General features: G+C 38.6%; 1 protein-coding gene across 1 annotated transcript in view; it reads left to right on the top strand.

Moving 5' to 3' along the window:
* Window positions 1-20,784, top strand: part of LOC107590574 (xylosyltransferase 1-like) — a 66,618-nt gene that overhangs the window by 36,629 nt on the left and 9,205 nt on the right. Inside the window, exons 4-8 of the mRNA XM_016279403.1 lie at window positions 1,328-1,530; window positions 11,371-11,451; window positions 11,588-11,804; window positions 12,718-12,894; window positions 17,698-17,963. Coding sequence (XP_016134889.1) covers window positions 1,328-1,530; window positions 11,371-11,451; window positions 11,588-11,804; window positions 12,718-12,894; window positions 17,698-17,963 — 944 coding nt within the window. The remainder of the gene's footprint in view (window positions 1-1,327; window positions 1,531-11,370; window positions 11,452-11,587; window positions 11,805-12,717; window positions 12,895-17,697; window positions 17,964-20,784) is intronic.

The following is a 20,784-nucleotide window of genomic DNA, read 5'->3' as shown; positions in this document are numbered from 1 at the left end:
GAAGGCGTAACTTTTATTCTCGCTGTAGTATTGTTGTTGCCACCGCCGCCATGTCGTGAAGGCGCTGTGTTTCGTTGTGAAAGCGAAACTACTTTGGTTGGCCTTCCAAAAGAGGACGATATCCGCTTCGTCATGCCTAGAGCTGATCCGTGCTGGTCGCTGAGGGAATACATCAACTTTGTGCTGTCGATCGCCGGATCGGCTTTCACCGTGGACGAAGAGGAGTACAGCCCGGGGTCGTCACATGTGGTTGCCGCAAGCCCGCCTTCGTCGAATTCGCCGGCCACGCCGTTCTCAAGCCCGCCCGCCTCTGCTCACTCAAGCCGGCCTCCGCTCACTCTAGGCTGCGGCTCACTCAAGGCCGCGGTGTGTGACGCTGTTTCGTTGTGAAAGCGAAACTACTTTGTTTGGTGCGTGTGTGATGCTGTGTTTCGTTGTGAAAGTGAAACTACTTCGTTTAGCCTTCCAAAAGAAGAAAGAAATCACTAGAAATCAGTGGTTAAGTTGTATTTGCAACACTGTTCCAGAACAGTTTAAGCCAAATATTCAGATCATACCACTGATCCTCACAAACTCACAAACACGCATATTGGATATGTATCAGTCGATTTTGGTTATTTAATTGTGCATTTATTTTGTTTAGATTAACTTTGTGTTTAGATTGAAAAGGTCATCTTTAAAAACTAATAATTTAATAGTTTAGTGTAATCTTTAGCAAAATTTTTAAATGAATATAATTTTCATATTGTACATTACAATCTTGTGATGCTTAAATTCACTTGATTGATTTGAATTTTTAGTGTTTTATTTTTTTTATTTAGACAAAATAATATTGAATATTAATATTTCCTATTTATTGGTCATAACTTCAAAGTAATTGTTTGCTATTGGATTGAATTTTAATATCTGTGCATCCCTACTAAATGGTCTTAGATTTGTTTCAAACTTTTTACCAATGGGGTAAGAAAAGTCTATTTAATTTAATTTAATTCTTTGAAAACAAGTCCTATAATATATTGTGCAATTTTGCTTTTCAAGTAAAAATCTGGAAAACCAGTAACCAAAAACACATTTTCTAAGAAAATTTTCTAAGAAATTTTCTAAGAAAATGTTGCAGTGTACACACATTACAGGAAACTCTGTGCCACCTGACCATTTGAAAAAGCCTCATCCACTTCATTCAATCAGTTTTTCCCCACAAGGTGCCCTTAGTGGATGGTCAGACTTTGTTTATCTCATAATAACACTGGTCACGTTTGACTGACTGATCCCAGATAAAGTTCTCAGGCTCCAAATTAACCAGAGCCTGTCTTTTTTCACCCCGCAGCGTTCCAACTACCTGCACAGGCAGATGGTGGCTCTAGCTCGCCAGTATCCTAACGTCCGGGTCACACCGTGGCGCATGTCTACGATATGGGGTGGTGCCAGTCTGCTTACCATGTATCTGCAGAGCATGAAGGATCTGCTTGCCATGCGAGATTGGTCCTGGGATTTCTTCATCAACCTGAGTGCTGCCGATTACCCAATCAGGTGAGTCATCATTATCTCGCATTACTCCACTTTTGACTGATTATTCTGTTGATATCATTTGCATTGCTTGGATTGGCATTGTTTTCTCTCAGGAATGATTCAAGTTTATTGGTTGCCACAGAGAGCAATTGAGTTAACACCTGACTATAGCATTTAGCTGTGGGCTGCTGGGAGATTAGTTCCAAGCAATATCACAATTTAGTTTAGCAGGGGATTATGGGTAATTGTGATCACCATTGGCTGTTTGATCTGGTGTCAACAAGCTTGATGGTTCATAGAACTGTTAAGGGATTACATCTACGCATCTTGTGGAGATTGTACTTGTTTATTCTGAATTAGCTCAATTTAATATTGACAAAGCCCCACAACACAATAAAAAAAACAAGGAACTTGAAGATATTGAACTTAAAGGGGCTCTGAAATTAAATGAGAGCTTGTGGACTTTATTTATGTAAAATAAAGAGATTAAATAAAGAGATTGTGAATATTAGAAAGTAGCTGCGCCAGAAAGTGATGCATAGTTTTTAAAATATATTTTAAAAATGACTATATAGAGAGAGAGATATAGAGAAAGGGATATATATTTTTTTTTTTCTTTTTTTTTTTTTGAATAATATTATTATTAATGTTTGTGTTATTTTAACAGAATCCTCATTGCAGCCATCTTAAAATTCTAAATAAGCAACTAATAAGAAGTAATAAAAATAATTACTACTGGTATTATTATTATTATGTGGTTCAAATAAAAACATATAATATGAAAACATTTGTTCATAATCAGTTTGTTTATATTTTTCAGTTTTTTTAAAGTCCGCTATTTTTCTTTCCCAAATATTCTTCACATTTAAAAAAAATAATAATAAAATGCCCCAGTATTCCAGTATCTCATCACATTACCTGTAACTCAATGTGGCAGTTCTGTCTGTAAGCCGAACTGTGTCTGAAAATTTGAATTATCACCATGATAAATGCCATTAGCGTGCATAACTCTTCAGTCCATAATGAGAGCAGGATGAGAGGTAGAGTAACCCAGCTACTCCCCCGGCTATAATCAATATTAAAGCCATGTCATTTTCTGCAGCCCTCAGAAATCAGGGTGTTAGAGATCGATACAGCCCTGTGATGAATTCTGGCCTGCCCCACGCTGCCGTTCAAGGTTAATCCTGCCTCTCTATCACTCCGTCGCACGCCACACCTCCTGACCAGAGAGGAAAGTTAGCTATGAGCCAAAACCCCTTTAAAGCGGAACATCAAAGAAAAATAAAATCATTCTTTTCATCTCAAGCTCGGAGTAGGGTTCAGGTGCAAGCTATAAGTAGTCTGTCAGGGTGTGTGTGTGTGTTTGTGTGTAGTGCAGTGATGTAGTTGCTATCATTTGTATTATACTGTGCAGAAACACCATTTCTCTAAAACATGAGGACAAATCGGTCCATTAAGGAGTCCGATCCGGCTCCTCCGGTTGTGTTGATGGAGACTTATTTCTCAGTCCACTATCACAACAGAAACATGGGTCAGCAGAGATGAAGCTGCGAGGAAAATAAATTCAACAAAAGAAATGTTGACAGTGTGAAGTCCACAGCATGAAAAAGTATGTTTATATAAGTATGCTTATGCACTCTTAATCAAGGGTTGCTACCACAAAGCATTGTTCTGTTTCTGTCTATCTGTGGCATTGAAGTGTATAGAGTGCAACAGTGCCTGCCCACTTGTTTAGCGGCCATGGTTCCGGAAGTATTTTTCCCATTCAAGTCTTTATATGAACCAAACCAACCAGCTATAAGGTGAACTTTGATTTGAAGCAAAGAAACATCTGAAAACAGGACAAAAAGACATGGGTACAAAGGTACAAAGATGGCATGAATGCATTTAACTGCTTTAATGAGGGAATACTGAAAAATATAAATATCCATTTGCTTTTAATTTATGAATGATGAATGATGAATGAGCCCTTTATTGTCACTGATCACAGGTACCAGCGAAATTAGCCATCCACCTGTCCATACATACATACATACAAACAAGGGGGTAGACAGGACAGGAGGACAGGGAATTTTTAGAAGAAATACAGCATAACATGAGGGAGGGGAGGAGATAAAAAAAAAATCACAAGGTTAAGAAATGTCACACGGGATCACAAGGGTGAAGTCAGGCTGTATGCATGAGCTCTGGCTCTTTCTAAAATTGGTCAATCTATTAGAGTGACGGACAGAAAGATAAAAGGGGAAACAAAAAAAACAGCAAACCTTTTATAGGCTACTTTATAAAGTAAAACATGGTATAGGAAATACAGTTCTGTCATGACAACTCTCTGAGGGATTGGCATGGTAATGTACATGACAATGTTAATGTATTTGGTCTTGCCGGAATAGATCTGCTACGCTGCTGCGGCAGAGCAAGTACCGAGACTTGCTACTGCCAATACATCCACAACATGCTGCTGTGAGCATGTAAGAAATATTGCTGCTGCAAATATAACATACATGAAATAGCCCCCATATAGCATACATGAATCACCTCGTAGCAGATCTATACAGGTGGAGCTGGGGAAGGTGGAGGGTTTCTGACAGCTTCCTGTCAGTTCTGATCTGTCCTATCATAATAAAGGTGAAAATGGCAAAAATAAATCTTTAAAAAAATTATAAAATAAAATAAATTTTAAAATAAATTTAAAAATAAAATAAAAAAGTTAAGAAACACTCAAGGTGGGTACAACCCACTAGAAAAGGATTTCCGGAAATCATTAAGTGTCACTAAAACTAGATCGGCAAATTTCCTCTCTGTGACACATAAACTGCTATTTTTAGGAGGAAGTAGGCAAAGAGATCTCAGACAAACTACAGTAAATTAATCAAAGTTACACTGTCTAATGCGGAGGCAAAGACAGAGGATGTGCACACTTACTCCACCTAACTTTTGTCATTCACACGCACACACACACACACACAAACATAAATCTTATCTAGCACCACCTAATGAAATTCAAACAAAGAGACTAACGTGGGAAAGAGTCATTCAAGGACACAGGTGATGTAAACATGTTTAAATCATGTCATGGGGGCTGTTTTCCTCCATTTAGCCTCACTGCTGGATTGATAAAACAAATGCATTTGAACTTCAGCATGGTCACTTGCTCTGTAAACCTCATTCCATCAGTATTCAGTACACACTTGATTTCATTAATCAAGAGCCTTAAGAAGGTACGTCTAGGACTGTTTTAGTTTCAAGAGAGCTAGAAACACCTAAGGCTTTGAAACACTGGCTTTAAAATGTTGTATGACTACAAGGAGCCCTTTGTTGTAACAGACTCAAGTGATCTCATGAAATTAAACATAACAACAGAAGCACTCTTAGAAACAAGAACAACTACACTGCAAGAAAGTAATCCTAATTGTTATTTTTTTCCTTAAATCAAGACAAATTTACTTGAAGAAAATTATTTAGATTTTTTAAAATATATAATATTAAATTATACACACATTGTGCATCATAACTTTTCAGAAAGTACAATACTGTGCAAAAGTTTGGTTTCAGTATGATTTTTTTAAAGAAATAAATATTTCATTTAGCAAGGATGCATTGCATCAAAAGATCAAAAGTGAGAGTAAAGACATGTATAATGCTACAAAAAATATATTTCAATAAATGCTGTTCTTTTGAATAGCTTTCTATTCATCAAAGACTACTGAAAAAACGCATCTCATTTCCACAAACTGCAGCACTGTTTTCAACTGGTAATAATAAGAAATGTGTCTTGAGCACCAAATCAGTATATTACAATGATTTCTAAAGGGTCATGTGACTCTGAAGATGGAGTAATGGTGCTGAAAATTCAACTTTGCCATCACAGGAATAAATTACATTTTAAAATTAAATATATATATATATATTTTTTTTTTTTTTTTGAATAATATTATTATTAATGTTTGTGTTATATTAACAGAATCCTCATTGCAGCCATCTTAAAATTCTAAATAAGCAACTAATAAGAAGTAATAAAAATAATTACTACTGGTATTATTATTATTATTATTATGTGGTTCAAATAAAAACATATAATATGAAAACATTTGTTCATAATCAGTTTGTTTATATTTTTCAGTTTTTTTAAAGTCCGCTATTTTTCTTTCCCAAATATTCTTCACATTTAAAAAAAATAATAATAAAATGCCCCAGTATTCCAGTATCTCATCACATTACCTGTAACTCAATGTGGCAGTTCTGTCTGTAAGCCGAACTGTGTCTGAAAATTTGAATTATCACCATGATAAATGCCATTAGCGTGCATAACTCTTCAGTCCATAATGAGAGCAGGATGAGAGGTAGAGTAACCCAGCTACTCCCCCGGCTATAATCAATATTAAAGCCATGTCATTTTCTGCAGCCCTCAGAAATCAGGGTGTTAGAGATCGATACAGACATGTGATGAATTCTGGCCTGTCCCGCGCAGCCGTTCAAGGTTAATCCTGCCTCTCTATCACTCCGTCGCACGCCACACCTCCTGACCAGAGAGGAAAGTTAGCTATGAGCCAAAACCCCTTTAAAGCGGAACATCAAAGAAAAATAAAATCATTCTTTTCATCTCAAGCTCGGAGTAGGGTTCAGGTGCAAGCTATAAGTAGTCTGTCAGGGTGTGTGTGTGTGTTTGTGTGTAGTGCAGTGATGTAGTTGCTATCATTTGTATTATACTGTGCAGAAACACCATTTCTCTAAAACATGAGGACAAATCGGTCCATTAAGGAGTCCGATCCGGCTCCTCCGGTTGTGTTGATGGAGACTTATTTCTCAGTCCACTATCACAACAGAAACATGGGTCAGCAGAGATGAAGCTGCGAGGAAAATAAATTCAACAAAAGAAATGTTGACAGTGTGAAGTCCACAGCATGAAAAAGTATGTTTATATAAGTATGCTTATGCACTCTTAATCAAGGGTTGCTACCACAAAGCATTGTTCTGTTTCTGTCTATCTGTGGCATTGAAGTGTATAGAGTGCAACAGTGCCTGCCCACTTGTTTAGCGGCCATGGTTCCGGAAGTATTTTTCCCATTCAAGTCTTTATATGAACCAAACCAACCAGCTATAAGGTGAACTTTGATTTGAAGCAAAGAAACATCTGAAAACAGGACAAAAAGACAAGGGTACAAAGGTACAAAGATGGCATGAATGCATTTAACTGCTTTAATGAGGGAATACTGAAAAATATAAATATCCATTTGCTTTTAATTTATGAATGATGAATGATGAATGAGCCCTTTATTGTCACTGATCACAGGTACCAGCGAAATTAGCCATCCACCTGTCCATACATACATACATACAAACAAGGGGGTAGACAGGACAGGAGGACAGGGAATTTTTAGAAGAAATACAGCATAACATGAGGGAGGGGAGGAGATAAAAAAAAAAGTTGAGAGACCAGTTGATCAAATCCATGATTTATTAGATTTTTCTTTTTAAGTCTGGAGAGCAGTGCGGAGAGAGTCTCTCATCAAGACAGTAGACAACACGAGAGGAGCAAAAGCAGAGAAGGTAACGGGGAGGAGAGGGAGAGAAAATGCGACCGCCTTCGCTGAGAGCCAAACGAGAATGTCTTATGTAGACAAAAGACAAAATAGGTAGCATTTTAATATCTGTGCATCCTCTCTAAGTTCTTAGATTTATGCTTAAAACTTTTTACCAATGGGGCAAGAGAAGTACAGTTTAATTAAATACATTTTTTTTTTTTTATAATTCCTGATATCTTGTGCAATTTTGCTTCTCATGCAAAGTGATTTTATTTTCCAGAGGGGTATTCCAGAAAACAGATTATGTGACATACCCGGGTATGTTTAAGGGTACATAAGTAGATAAACTCAGCATTCGGTTCCAAAAACGGAGGTAATTTTCAGGGTATGTAAGTAGACATAGCAACTTACTCTCTGAACATAACCTACTCCCGGATGCATTTTTGGAACTAGCATACCTCAAGTAAGCAAGGTTTGGGTTAATCAACCAAGAGTTCAGGGTATATGTAGTTTCGCGTAGCCAGACCTTCAGGCTGACGGCTGAAGGTCTGGAATCCATGGCAGCTTTTATTGGCCAAGGCCCGCCCATGAGGCCGTTTGACCGACATGTCAAACAACCAATTCAGCGTCACGTTTTGGGGCGTGGAAATGTCACCACAATAACAGACTTTCTGGAGTACACCCCTGATGTTTAGATATTTATATACAACAATATTTTATATTTATTGCAAAATATGCATATTAAACATGCAAATATTTATGTAGTTTGAGAGTGTAGGGAAACTGACTACATAATTCACAGTGCATCATGGGAGTGGGCTGGCACTAAAATGCTCTTTAGGTGTTGTTTCTAAAGTGTAATTTTGGCATAGTTATATATTCCTCGATTGGTGGAGGTTTCTCTGCATAATCATGGGTTATGTGTATTTTACCAGGGTTTTCTGCTGTTGAACACAATTAATTTAAAAAGAAGTTGAAATAATGCTTGCTGATGGCTTCAACAAAAGCATGTACCATCGATTAACAACCATAAAGCTCACCGCACATCAGTCTGTAAAGGTTTGTAAGTTACCGTTAAGTCCCCTATGGAGAACCCGACTTTTTTACTTCCGGAACCCGACTGTTGCACTCCAGTACTGTAGGTGAAAGATCTCCTCTGATTGGACAAAAGTGAGCACAGACTGATAGATCAAGTGGGCGAAGCCTGTTTGGACTCCATTAGACCTAATCTCAATTTGGCCAGAAAGACTTGAAGGGTTATCTTCCTGACGTTGAATGTTTTTCTCACTCTTGCAACCAATGGCCTTTGACAGACAAAGCGAGTGTGAGACAGGAAGTGAGGTGAGAGACAGACTGAGGGAAATAGAAACAAAGCCAAAGACAATGTTCAACTGCACGCCTGACTTCAGTGTGTTTGCAGAAGGTTGACTTTAGAGACACTGGAGACTGCTTTCAGCTTCATAGCAGCTGCTCCCATTACCGGCTAATTGCGTATGACAGTGCGTGTTAGAGGACCTGAGAGGATGTCTTCAGTCTTGGCCTTCCTAAAGACATGTGCACAGCCCTTTTGCAGAACGCTTTGTCCGCATGTCGTGACTGCGGTGCTGAGGGAGGTGCGGTACCTGTGTCTGGTGACTTAACTGCTTATTTTCCCCTCTAATTCCCTCCTGATGTCCGTCCTTCTGCATGGATGACTGTGAAAGGGGCTCTCTGCTCTATAGGCGAGCCTGGACGCCAGGGGTGGGGGGCTCTGTTACACAGTGGCTTTGTTGCGAGCGCCGGACTCTTTTCTTCTATTTATCTGCACCATCTTGCTCTTTTTCTCCAGCCCTGTTTTTAAGTCAGCGCAGCTGTATTTATGGCCTTTTCATGAAGAGAGAAAAGGAGAAAACAATGAGTCTGGACTCTGTTGTTCTCCTCTTCCCATGTGGTCACATGGGCTCCATGACGCCCTCTTCTGGAACGGAGCAGCTCTACAGACCGTTTCAGAATGAAATACTAGCTTACTAAGTACTATGCAGTATATATTGTATTTAATATATGTGCTATAAATAGTATATTCACATTACTAAATGAAAAAAATAGTATGCGGTATACTTGAGAATGTTCATAATTCATGTCTAACTGTAATTTGCATATTGTGTTATGATTGGTCTTCTTGCATTTATTTGCATTCTTATAGGTGATTATTTGTTTTATATTATTTTTTTTGCTTATGCAGTGTGCAATAAACATTTCAAATTGTATTATGCTACATTGATGTCACATTAACTCACTGTTGCATTCAGTTATTTAAAAAAATGTTTCATTTTTATTTTTTCATTTTTCCTTCTTCATTCATTTTTCGCAGTCTGGTTTAAAAAGGGGTTAAAAAAGATATAATTTGCTTCCAGTTCATTCATGAGATCCAGTTGGGCACATTGCATTATGGTATACAGTATTCCTCTTGCTGTGCTCTGGTTGCATTCTGTGCAATTGTAGCAGGTCATTCAAGTATTCCGTGCCTAGAGAAAATTTGCATACCATGAAGAGACTTCAAAAATTACGCGTAAACAATAACATCCCTTCTGTCTCTCTCTTTCTCCTGCTCCCTCCCACTCGGACTGATGCTCATTATTATTGCACAGTTTTGACAGTACTGCAGTCATATTTCAAATCTCGCTGGTAGCTCGGTTACAGAATACAGTACTCTAATAGCCTGAGGTCTGAGTTTAGCCAGAGTAGGGAGTGACTGGCAGCTGTACATGCGCTGAGCACTGGAGCAGGCTTTCATTTCAAATGCTACGCTGGGTTTCCCGTGCTGATCTTTGGCAAACAGGAAGACACTGTAGGTCAGAGTGCATTTGTGTGTTTTGATCTATTTACCACAGCAGTTAAACATTTAATGTGGCTGTATAACAAATGATGATATAGTGTCTTAAGCTACTGAAACTTAAGAGACGTGTGAGATAATGTAGGTGTGTGATTGACGTGTGCGGCTGTAGGCATGTAGACGACATCATGCAAGTGATGACGGGATGACAGAGCGTTTACTATGGAGCTAAAAATCACATGCAAGCTTCAACAAATTCACCTCAGCTATTTAGATCTGTTTGGTTGCAAACAAACATTTGTTGCCTTCTTTTGGACACAAAATAGGAGACAGTTGTTTTTTTGCAATTACCAACCAATCCTAGTTAATTTTAGCGTATAGGACTAAAACTTACTGACTTTGCACGTACAAGGTATAGCAATTTCCTTTTTTTTATTTTTTTATTTTCCTGACGTTGTTACACTTGTGGTGTACCTGGCCAAAAATAACTGGCCTACCAAAAATTGCTTGTAAATTGTTTTGCTATATTGTTGCTATATATTGGATTTAATCTTATTATCTTATAATCTTATTATATTATTAACTTGTTTTCTTTCAAATAGCACAAGTTTTGTATTTGTTGTTGTTGTTTTCAACTGATGGCCTTATGATCTGAGCTTATGCTCCACATTTGTGGGTTGAACATTGCCAAAGTAATAATTTTTTCGCAATCCGTTCCAAAAAGAAAAAGAAAACCTGTGCTAATTGAAAGAAAACAAGTTGACAAAAAGATAAAATTTATAGAATAGATTTTGTAATTATAAAGCATAATGAGAGACTTACAAGACATTTTTAATGGCTGGTCATTTTTGACTGGGAACACTAAATTAGGTAAAGGATTTCCACCACAGTACAAGGGTTAAAATTTGTAAGCGTTATAAGAAGTGAATTATTAAGGTTATAATAAGAATTTAAAAGTCAAATATAATGGTACAGCACCTTTAACATTGAATTCTCTCATTGACTTTCATTGCAAGAATGTTCGCAAATACTATCTAACAGTAATTTGCAAATTTTATTGTGATTCTTGTTCATAGTCAAGGCTAGTAACCAAAAAGTTGCGGGTTTGATCCCCAGAAATGTGAGCTATGACTGCTGTTCCTTTGAGCAAGCCATTTTTCAAATTCCACTTTCCCTGGTATTGCGATAAATAAAGACTTTATTATTATTTTTATCTTTAGTGTGAAGTTCTTTCTTCTGTACCAGAAGCCTGCAGTGAAAAAAAACTAATGTGAGAGAGGAATATGTATGGGGAAAACTGACTACAGACTTTCAGGCAATGCATTGCGACAGGCGGTGAAACAGGGCAGCTGGCATTAGGGGCGGAATCTGGCTCTGTATGTGAGCTTGGACTCACCCAGAATCCCTCATGCTCCGCGCTCATTTACACTGTGGCTCACTAGCCTGATTTGCAAACTCTCTGTTACTCTTTCTCTCCATCACTTGTTTTCTGGTTTCTCTTCCAACATTTTTTCAATGTCTCCTCAGGACCAATGATCAGCTGGTGGCCTTCCTGTCCAAATACAGAGATATGAATTTCATCAAGTCCCACGGGAGAGATAATGCTCGGTGAGTGCTGACGTGTGATCACGCTGATGGCTTATGGTGCCCAAGACACTCAAACACGTGCCAGTCACACAGAAGGGTGCCTTTTATAACAGATAAAAATACATTTGTAATTTGCATTGTTGATAATTGCCAACAGATTCATCAGAAAACAAGGTTTGGACCGGCTTTTCTTTGAGTGTGACACCCATATGTGGCGGCTTGGAGACAGAAAAATTCCAGAAGGCATATCCGTGGATGGAGGCTCTGACTGGTTTCTGTTGAACCGAATTTTCGTGGAGTATGTCATAAACTCTCAAGATGACCTTGTGACCAACATGAAACGTTTCTACACGTACACACTCTTACCTGCGGAGGTGAGACCCCAAAATAATGCAAAATTAATGTTCAAGAAGTAAAAATGTGTTGTTTTCCCGCAAAAAATATCTAAATATCCTTAAAACAATTAAAAATTAACTTGCCTGAATAAGATATTTAGAGAATGTATATTGCATTACATTTATTATTGGATTTTCTTATTTTGAACAAATCTAAATAAATTTATGAGCTGAGTTTAAGTTTAAAACAAGAAAAAAATGGGGTAAGAAAATTTATGTATATTATTCTTATATTCATGATAATATTATATATTCAAGATATATTCTCTGAAAAATACATTCTTACACAATTTTCACTGTAAATTACATTTATCTTGTTTTAAGGATATTTAGATATTTTTTCCTACAAAAAGAAGACAATAATAATGATCAAGAAAATGACTTTGCACAATATTACAAGGATTCTGCTACATTAATTCACTAGATTGGTGTTTCATTAATATTTCTCACTTATTCATGAGTTTGAAGTTTACGATGATAAATTGAGTAAATTTCCAAAAAGCGAGATGAATTTGCAGTTTTATTTGCTCATTTGCATTGTGTATTTGCTCATTTGAAATGACTGTGTCAATGTGTTAGTTTTAATGAAGGGCTTTTTGCCGTGCTGCAGCGAAATTGGATTCTTCGCTCTGTCTAGGTCTAGTTATTCACCGCTGAGATATTGGATATTGTGGCTTGAGAAGGCAATTGGCTCTTTTTTACTGATGTAGACATTTAACACACTAGACCTCCTGACAGGGCCATTCTGTTAGACATCCATCTTCGTTTTATCAGATGTCATTATTCTGTTTCAACCTCTTAGTCATCTATTTGCTTCTCTTTCTCTTCACCTCTCACCGTCCCTTCCTATTTATCATCCTCCTCCTCCCCGATCCTCTCTCTGTCTTCACAGTCGTTCTTCCACACGGTTCTGGAGAACAGCCCGCACTGCGAGAGCATAGTGGACAACAACCTTCGTATCACTAACTGGAATCGAAAGCTAGGCTGCAAGTGTCAATACAAGCACATTGTAGACTGGTGCGGCTGCTCGCCGAACGACTTCAAGCCCTCCGACCTGCCCCGTTTCCAGGTGAGCATCTCGTACCCTTCCCGCGATGCTTTCAGCCCTCTCGGTGTCTGACTGTATCAGTGCAGCTGGCGCTAACAGGAGCAGTTCAATGAACCCGATCAGTAGTTAAACACTTTTAAAGCCTTTTCCGTCACAGCGCTGACCTCACGCCTCAAGGAGACCTACGCCGCGTCCTGTTTAGTCTGAATAAGCACAATAGGCCTTTAATTTACCTTAAACCAACACCTAATAGTGTGAGACCAGCTCTCCAGTCAGTAGCGATTTCAATCAAGATTAGAAATCCAATGAGACGCAACTAAAGGAAAGCCTTGCTAACTCGTGCCTACACAGGGGATCTGTAATTAACTCTGGCCGGCAGAAAAGGACGATGAGGGATCAATTGTGAGGCAGTCTCTCATCAAAAGGATTCTGGTAGTGAGTCTAGTATAGTGGAATGAGGCTGTGGAGCTTGACCGCAGCAGCCAGTTCCCTTCTCTCCCCCCTACCTTTGGTCTGGAAGTCTCTCATTAGCCTCAAGTACAGAGTCAATCTTAACGTGGTCATGCCCGACCCCGGTGACTCACTCTCTCTACTGTAAAAGGAGCTACAGACCCAGTCGAAATGAGTTTAAAAGTTGATTTTTCACATAGCTGGCTGTGCTTTGTTTTCCATTCTGCTGCAACCGAACTGCAGCTTTGCATTTTCTCTCTAGGCCTGTTTTTCTCCATGTCGTGTTGCTTGCGGTATGGTTTCACATTAAACGATGCAGCAGTCTGTTCGGCAGGCCGTTTCCTCATAAACTCCCTACTGTGCGCTTGTGTGCCAAACCATGACATCAGCACTGTCTGCCACATCAGGCAGATTTTGCCACTTGCTCGCTTTTTTCAAAGCCAACCAGCTGATGAAGACACTTTTCTTTTTTTTACCCATTTAACCACAATGGTGAATCTTGATGTTCATATATTCGAATTAAAGTACAATTTCTCTCATTTTTAAGTTATTTTGGCCCTGTTTTATTTATAGCTAGTTTTTCCTGTTCTGAATAAGGGCTGAAAATCCAGCACAATCATCTGCGTATTTCGAGCATCGCTAAATGTTTACAGCCACAACCGCTCTACATAATGGAGTCCTTTCATAGAGCCTGTGGTTAACTCATTCAGGCCTGTGCTGGGGGAAGGGTCTGCGAGTGTTTAGTGGGACAATTATCACTGAAGGCATGACCATATTGAGTATTGAGTAATTATTCTGTGACAATACCTCCTTTCTCACAGACAGCTCTGAAGAAAAAGTACAATGGGAGAGGAAGGGAGGCTTGAAATGTGTCATGGCAGTTCAGTTTTTATCCAGGCATTTCTCACCCCTCACCCTAGAAAGGTCCAAACCATATAAAAGAGCTTCCTCGACATGCCTCTCCAAATCACTTTATTATATTTCTTATGCTTTCTCTCTTTCTCATGTGTTCTTTGCCTTCTATAACTGTTATAGCTGAATTCTGTTTAAAGGGATAGTTCACCCAAAAATTTAACTTCTGTCATTTACTCACCCTTGTGTCATTCCAACCCTCTATGACTTTCTCTTTTTTTTGAGGAGCACAAGAGGAAATATTTTAAAGGGTTAGTTCACCCAAAAATGAAAATTAGCTTGTGTTTTACTTACCCTCGAAGCATCCTAGGTATATATGACTTTCTTCTTTCAGATGAATCCAGTCGGAGTTATATAAAAAATTGTCCTGGCTATTCCAAGCTCTATCATTGCAGTCAGCGGGTGTTGCAGTTGAACAAATAAAGCACTCGCATTCATAATAAAATGCGCCACAGACGGCTCCGGGGGATGAATAAAGGCCCCCTGTAGCGAATCCATGAGTTTTTGTAAGAAAAATATCCATATTTCAAACGTAATAAACAGTTTTCTCTCACTTCTGTTATCTATCATACGCGGATCCGTTCCGGCGGAAGGTGTATGACGTATGTGCGCGCCTCTGAGATATGCTAGTCTCGCGAGTTTGTTTAATAGGAGCAAAGGAAGCAAAGTTTCCTTACTTTGTTGCTTGCGGTATGGTTTCACATTAAATGATGCAGCAGTCTGTTCGGCAGGCCGTTTCCTCATAAACTCCCTACTGTGCGCTTGTGTGCCAAACCATGACATCAGCACTGTCTGCCACATCAGGCAGATTTTGCCACTTGCTCGCTTTTTTCAAAGCCAACCAGCTGATGAAGACACTTTTCTTTTTTTTTACCCATTTAACCACAATGGTGAATCTTGATGTTCATATATTCGAATTAAAGTACAATTTCTCTCATTTTTAAGTTATTTTGGCCCTGTTTTATTTATAGCTAGTTTTTCCTGTTCTGAATAAGGGCTGAAAATCCAGCACAATCATCTGCGTATTTCGAGCATCGCTAAATGTTTACAGCCACAACCGCTCTACATAATGGAGTCCTTTCATAGAGCCTGTGGTTAACTCATTCAGGCCTGTGCTGGGGGAAGGGTCTGCGAGTGTTTAGCGGGACAATTATCACTGAAGGCATGACCATATTGAGTATTGAGTAATTATTCTGTGACAATACCTCCTTTCTCACAGACAGCTCTAAAGAAAAAGTACAATGGGAGAGGAAGGGAGGCTTGAAATGTGTCATGGCAGTTCAGTTTTTATCCAGGCATTTCTCACCCCTCACCCTAGAAAGGTCCAAACCATATAAAAGAGCTTCCTCGACATGCCTCTCCAAATCACTTTATTATATTTCTTATGCTTTCTCTCTTTCTCATGTGTTCTTTGCCTATTTACGTTACACTAGAAAGGTCCAAACCATATAAAAGAGCTTCCTCGACATGCCTCTCCAAATCACTTTATTATATTTCTTATGCTTTCTCTCTTTCTCATGTGTTCTTTGCCTTCTATAACTGTTATAGCTGAATTCTGTTTAAAGGGATAGTTCACCCAAAAATTTAACTTCTGTCATTTACTCACCCTTGTGTCATTCCAACCCTCTATGACTTTCTCTTTTTTTTGAGGAGCACAAGAGGAAATATTTTAAAGGGTTAGTTCACCCAAAAATGAAAATTAGCTTGTGTTTTACTTACCCTCGAAGCATCCTAGGTATATATGACTTTCTTCTTTCAGATGAATCCAGTCGGAGTTATATAAAAAATTGTCCTGGCTATTCCAAGCTCTATCATTGCAGTCAGCGGGTGTTGCAGTTGAACAAATAAAGCACTCGCATTCATAATAAAATGCGCCACAGACGGCTCCGGGGGATGAATAAAGGCCCCCTGTAGCGAATCCATGAGTTTTTGTAAGAAAAATATCCATATTTCAAACGTAATAAACAGTTTTCTCTCACTTCTGTTATCTATCATACACGGATCCGTTCCGGCGGAAGGTGTATGACGTATGTGCGCGCCTCTGAGATATGCTAGTCTCGCGAGTTTGTTTAATAGGAGCAAAGGAAGCAAAGTTTCCTTACTTTAGCAAAGGAAAACCAGTCTCCTCTTGGTTTATATCGAAATCCTCCGACATTTGTCTTCGCAAATCTTCGGTTAGTACTTCTAATTCGTGACCGGCATTTTGTTTGGTTCTCTCTCCGCATTCGTCACTAATCACGCAACGCCGCGCGTCTTACGTCATCCGCCAGAACTGCTTCAGTGTATGACAGTCAACGGAAGTGAGAGAAAAGTGTTTATTACGTTTGAAATATGGATATTTTTCTTACAAAAACTCATGGATTCGCTACAGGGGGCCTTTATTCATCCCCTGGAGCCGTCTGCGGCACGTTTTATTATGAATGCAAACACTTTATTTGTTCAACTGCAACACCCGCTGACTGCAATTATAGAGCTTGGAATAGCCAGGACAATTTTTTATATAACTCCGACTGGATTCGTCTGAAAGAAGAAAGTCATATACACCTAGAATGCTTCGAGGGTAAATAAAACACAAGTTAATTTTCATTTTTGGGTGAACTAACCCACTAAAGAATTGTACAGTTTGCTCTTTTCTATGCAATTATAATAAAAATAATTGTTGCAAAGAGTTGCGACGTCCTATTTTCACAATTTTCAAATAAATACATCAATCCAGTTTAACAGTCTGAATGATTTATGAATCAGATCTTTCCAATGAATCACTTGATTTAGTTCATAGTAGACCTTAGTTCACTGCTAAATGGAATTTAACAACAGTTTTTACAGTGGCACACATGTTCTTCAATAAATAAATGTTCTTCTGAACTTTCTCTTTAGTGGTGCATGGAATAAAGAAAGTCATATGGGGTTGGAAAGCTATGAGGATGAGTAAATGATGACAGAATCTTAATTTTGGGGAATTTTCATTCCTTTCATGACTCGTGTTTTGATTTTTCCATCTTCTAGGACGGTCTCCTGAAAGATGTCTGTCAGGGGTCTGATGTAGCCTGAAAACTATTTCAAGCATGAAGATTTTTGATATTTTTGGTTCTTCACAGATGTTGTCCTTCTTCTTATCTGTTTTACGTTACATATGTTAGTCTGCGGGGAGGCGAGGTGGATCTGAATAAAAAGCAATACCACTGTTTCATACCAGAGATATGCCACTTTGATTCAGATTTTTTGCCGTCAATTATCTCTGGAGAATTTCCGTATCTGATTCTTTTAGCTTGTTCCCCCTTCTAGCACATCATACTGGATGGTGTGCCACGCTTTTCAGTTTTCAGTCGCTTCGCTCTGTCACTATCTCTCTTTCTCTTCCTGCTTCTCACAGTCTCAGCAGGCTGTCTTGTCTCTCAGCGCCTCTTTGTCTTCACACTCACGCTTTCTATTACTTTCTTTCTCTGTCTTTGTCTCCATCAGCAAACCACCAGGCCCACATTCTTCGCAAGGAAGTTTGAAGCCAGTGTAAATCAAGAGATAGTGAATCAGCTGGACGTCTTCCTGTTCGGGAGTATGCCCCAGGGCACGCCGGGTCTCAAAGCCTACTGGGAGAATGTTTTTGATGAAGCGGATGGTATTCACAGCCTGTCCGACGCGCATCTCACTCACTATCATGCCTTCGCCCGATTGGGTCTGGCACGGACTGCCAACTCATTACAGGGTGACACCAGTGACAACAGCTGCAGGTCAGTACACAGTATATTGCATTTTTCCTTAAAGTGCAAAATGAGTTGTCAGGATTTGCTCTTTGCGTTTAGGTGATCTAAATCTATTGTTTTGACTTGTTTGGGGTTTGCCATTGGCTTTTGTTGAATGGAAAAGAGCAGCTTGCACCTTTCTGAAAATCAGTGGGTTTACGTCAGTACCCAGATTTTACACTGGAAATTGTGAGATGACTTAAATCGCTGGATGGTAATTGAATGATGATGAATTCATACTCTGCAATCAATAATTCATAATTGCACATTATAGTCGACACAAACCGTTTTTTAATTCTCATTGCAAGAGAACTTGTTTTTAATGTAGTTTATCTTATTTTACCTTCAATAGGGTTGTTCATAGTTTTCAAGGATTTCCAGATTACATCTCATTGGCTAGATTCTAACAAGTGACAGATTAATTTTGCATAAAATTACAAAGAATCTCATTGGATGCACAGCTTTTGACGTTGTTGAGAAAATATGTGAAGTATTGTAGTAAAGTTAATTTTCAATCATTTTTGAAAGTGATTTTAAAATTATAGATCATTTAATCAATAATATTAAATACTACACACTCATTTTGATTATATATTTATAATAAATATAGTAAAGAATTGGTATTTCATTTAATGCATTTTTAGCCCAGTGTTTTAATACATTTTGACTATTAATTTAGTTTAATTTACTGTTAATTTTATTTTAACAATAATTTAATTAGTTGATTTTATTACTGTTGTACTCCATTAAAACCCATTAATATTTCTCCATTAAAACCTCCATAAATATGTTTGGACTGTGAAATATTTCAGAGATTACTTTTGACTTTGAATTTCACTTGAGTAATGATTCTGCAACTCTAGATCATCCTTTCTGATTGGCATCCCACCAATCACTGCTCTAAATAAATTATATTGTTTAAAACATAATTTCATTTCAAGTGCATTGTTCCTCTAACATTTGTGTGTCCATGTTTTTGTTTATGTGGGTTTTTCATAGTAATAATTATGTTTTGTTTATAACCGTATGTATATTGGCATTCTGGTTGTTCTGAAAGCTAAGAAGTGCACACTCATTTGTGCTGTCTGCCGAGGGAAGCGCGGCTTTGTTTGATCTCACTCGCAACAGATCTGAAGTTCCTCAGCTGTCCAAACATCTGTCATTACTGAGATAGAAAAGAGAGAGAGACGGACGAACAGAGCCGAGAGAGTTTGTCAGTCTGGCTGCTGTGTTTATGTGTTTATCAGTGCAGTAATGCCTGGCATCGCTGCTGTTTCTGTGCGAGGAGAGCGCTGGCGCATTTAGACAAGTGAGCTACAGTATTTGGACCCTGCAGTATTTGGACTCATCAACACAAGGAGGCGGTTGTTGCTGGTTGGTGGGGGTTGGGTGGTGGTGCTCAGGGTCTGCGAGTGAGGCAGCACTCTGTTTTTCACAGGCCTCTGTGACATCAGCGGTTAGAGGCTGAGGTGGGCTGCTTGAATAGCTGCTCTGTTAGTCCCTGCATGCTGCCCACCTCCTGCAGTGACAGAGGATGGGGGAGGAGGAGGTGGGGGGTGCCACACTGGTGTAAATATTTGCTGTTCTGCTTGTCAGGCAAGCGGTGCTGGAATGGAGCACCTCCAGCCTGTGCTGGAATACTGATGAGCAGCGGAGATCGCCGTGAGAGCAGCCATCCGCTCCGCATGGCCGCCTGTGTCTCTATCAGCTCCTGCTGCTCCTCCTTCTGTCTGTCTGTCTGAGTGTCTCACAGCCCAGCGCTTCTCTCACCTATCTACAACCTCACGTCTAGAGAAAATAAACTTCACTCAGAATACAAAACTATTGGTTTGGTTGCTCAGAAGTTTTTTCAGGGGTTTTTTGCGGTGAAGAGCTTGTTAACAAAGCCAGAAGTAATTGTGAAATACTGAAGACAATTACTAGTCAAATAACTGGTCTTAAGGAAGTTCTGTGTTGGTTTTTACAGTGCAAACTGTCTTAACAGTTTATAAAAAAAATATACACTACCGTTCAAATCTTTAGGGTCAGTAAGATTTTTTTTAAATGTTTTTTTAAATAAGTCTCTTATGCTCACCAAGGCATTTATATATTCTATCCAAGCTGGCAAGTCTTCCAGCCACTTCTATCAAACCTCTACAATTAATCCAAAATGCCGCTGCAAGAAAAGAACGCATGTCACACCTCTGTTCATCAATTTGCACTGGCTACCAGTAGTTGCTCGCATTAAATTCAAGGCATTAATGTTAGCCTACAAAACCACCACTGGCTCTGCACCCATTTACCTAAATTCATTACTTCAGAGTTATGTACCCTCTAGAAGCTTGCGTTCTGAAAGTGAACGGCGTATTATTGTGCCATCTCAAAGAGGCACAAAATCACTTTCACTGACTTTTTCATTAACTGTTCCCTCCTGGTGGAATGACCTGCCCAAATCAATCCGAGCAGCTGAGTCCTTAGCCATCTTCAAGAAACGACTAAAAACACATCTATTCTATTTTAATTTTAGTTTATTTCTATTTATCTTCTTTTTTTTATTAAAAAAACATTATTTATATTTTTTATTTAAATACTTTTCTATTTTTTTCCATTCTATCTACTTGTTTTTCTTTGTGTGTGTGTGTGTGTGTGTGTGTATAATATATATATATATATATATATATATATATATATAATCCTTGCTACGTGTTCTGCGTTAGGCTTGTCATTTGCACTTATATATTGTTGCTCTTTTGTTAGTTTTGACTGCTTTTATTGTCCTCATTTGTAAGTCGCTTTGGATAAAAGCGTCTGCTAAATGACTAAATGTAAA

The sequence above is a fragment of the Sinocyclocheilus grahami genome, unplaced genomic scaffold (genome assembly GCF_001515645.1).
Source record: "Sinocyclocheilus grahami isolate Dianchi unplaced genomic scaffold, SAMN03320097.WGS_v1.1 scaffold130.1, whole genome shotgun sequence".
Classification (NCBI taxonomy): Eukaryota; Metazoa; Chordata; class Actinopteri; order Cypriniformes; family Cyprinidae; genus Sinocyclocheilus; species Sinocyclocheilus grahami.
This window is presented reverse-complemented; position numbering and strand designations above follow the sequence as displayed.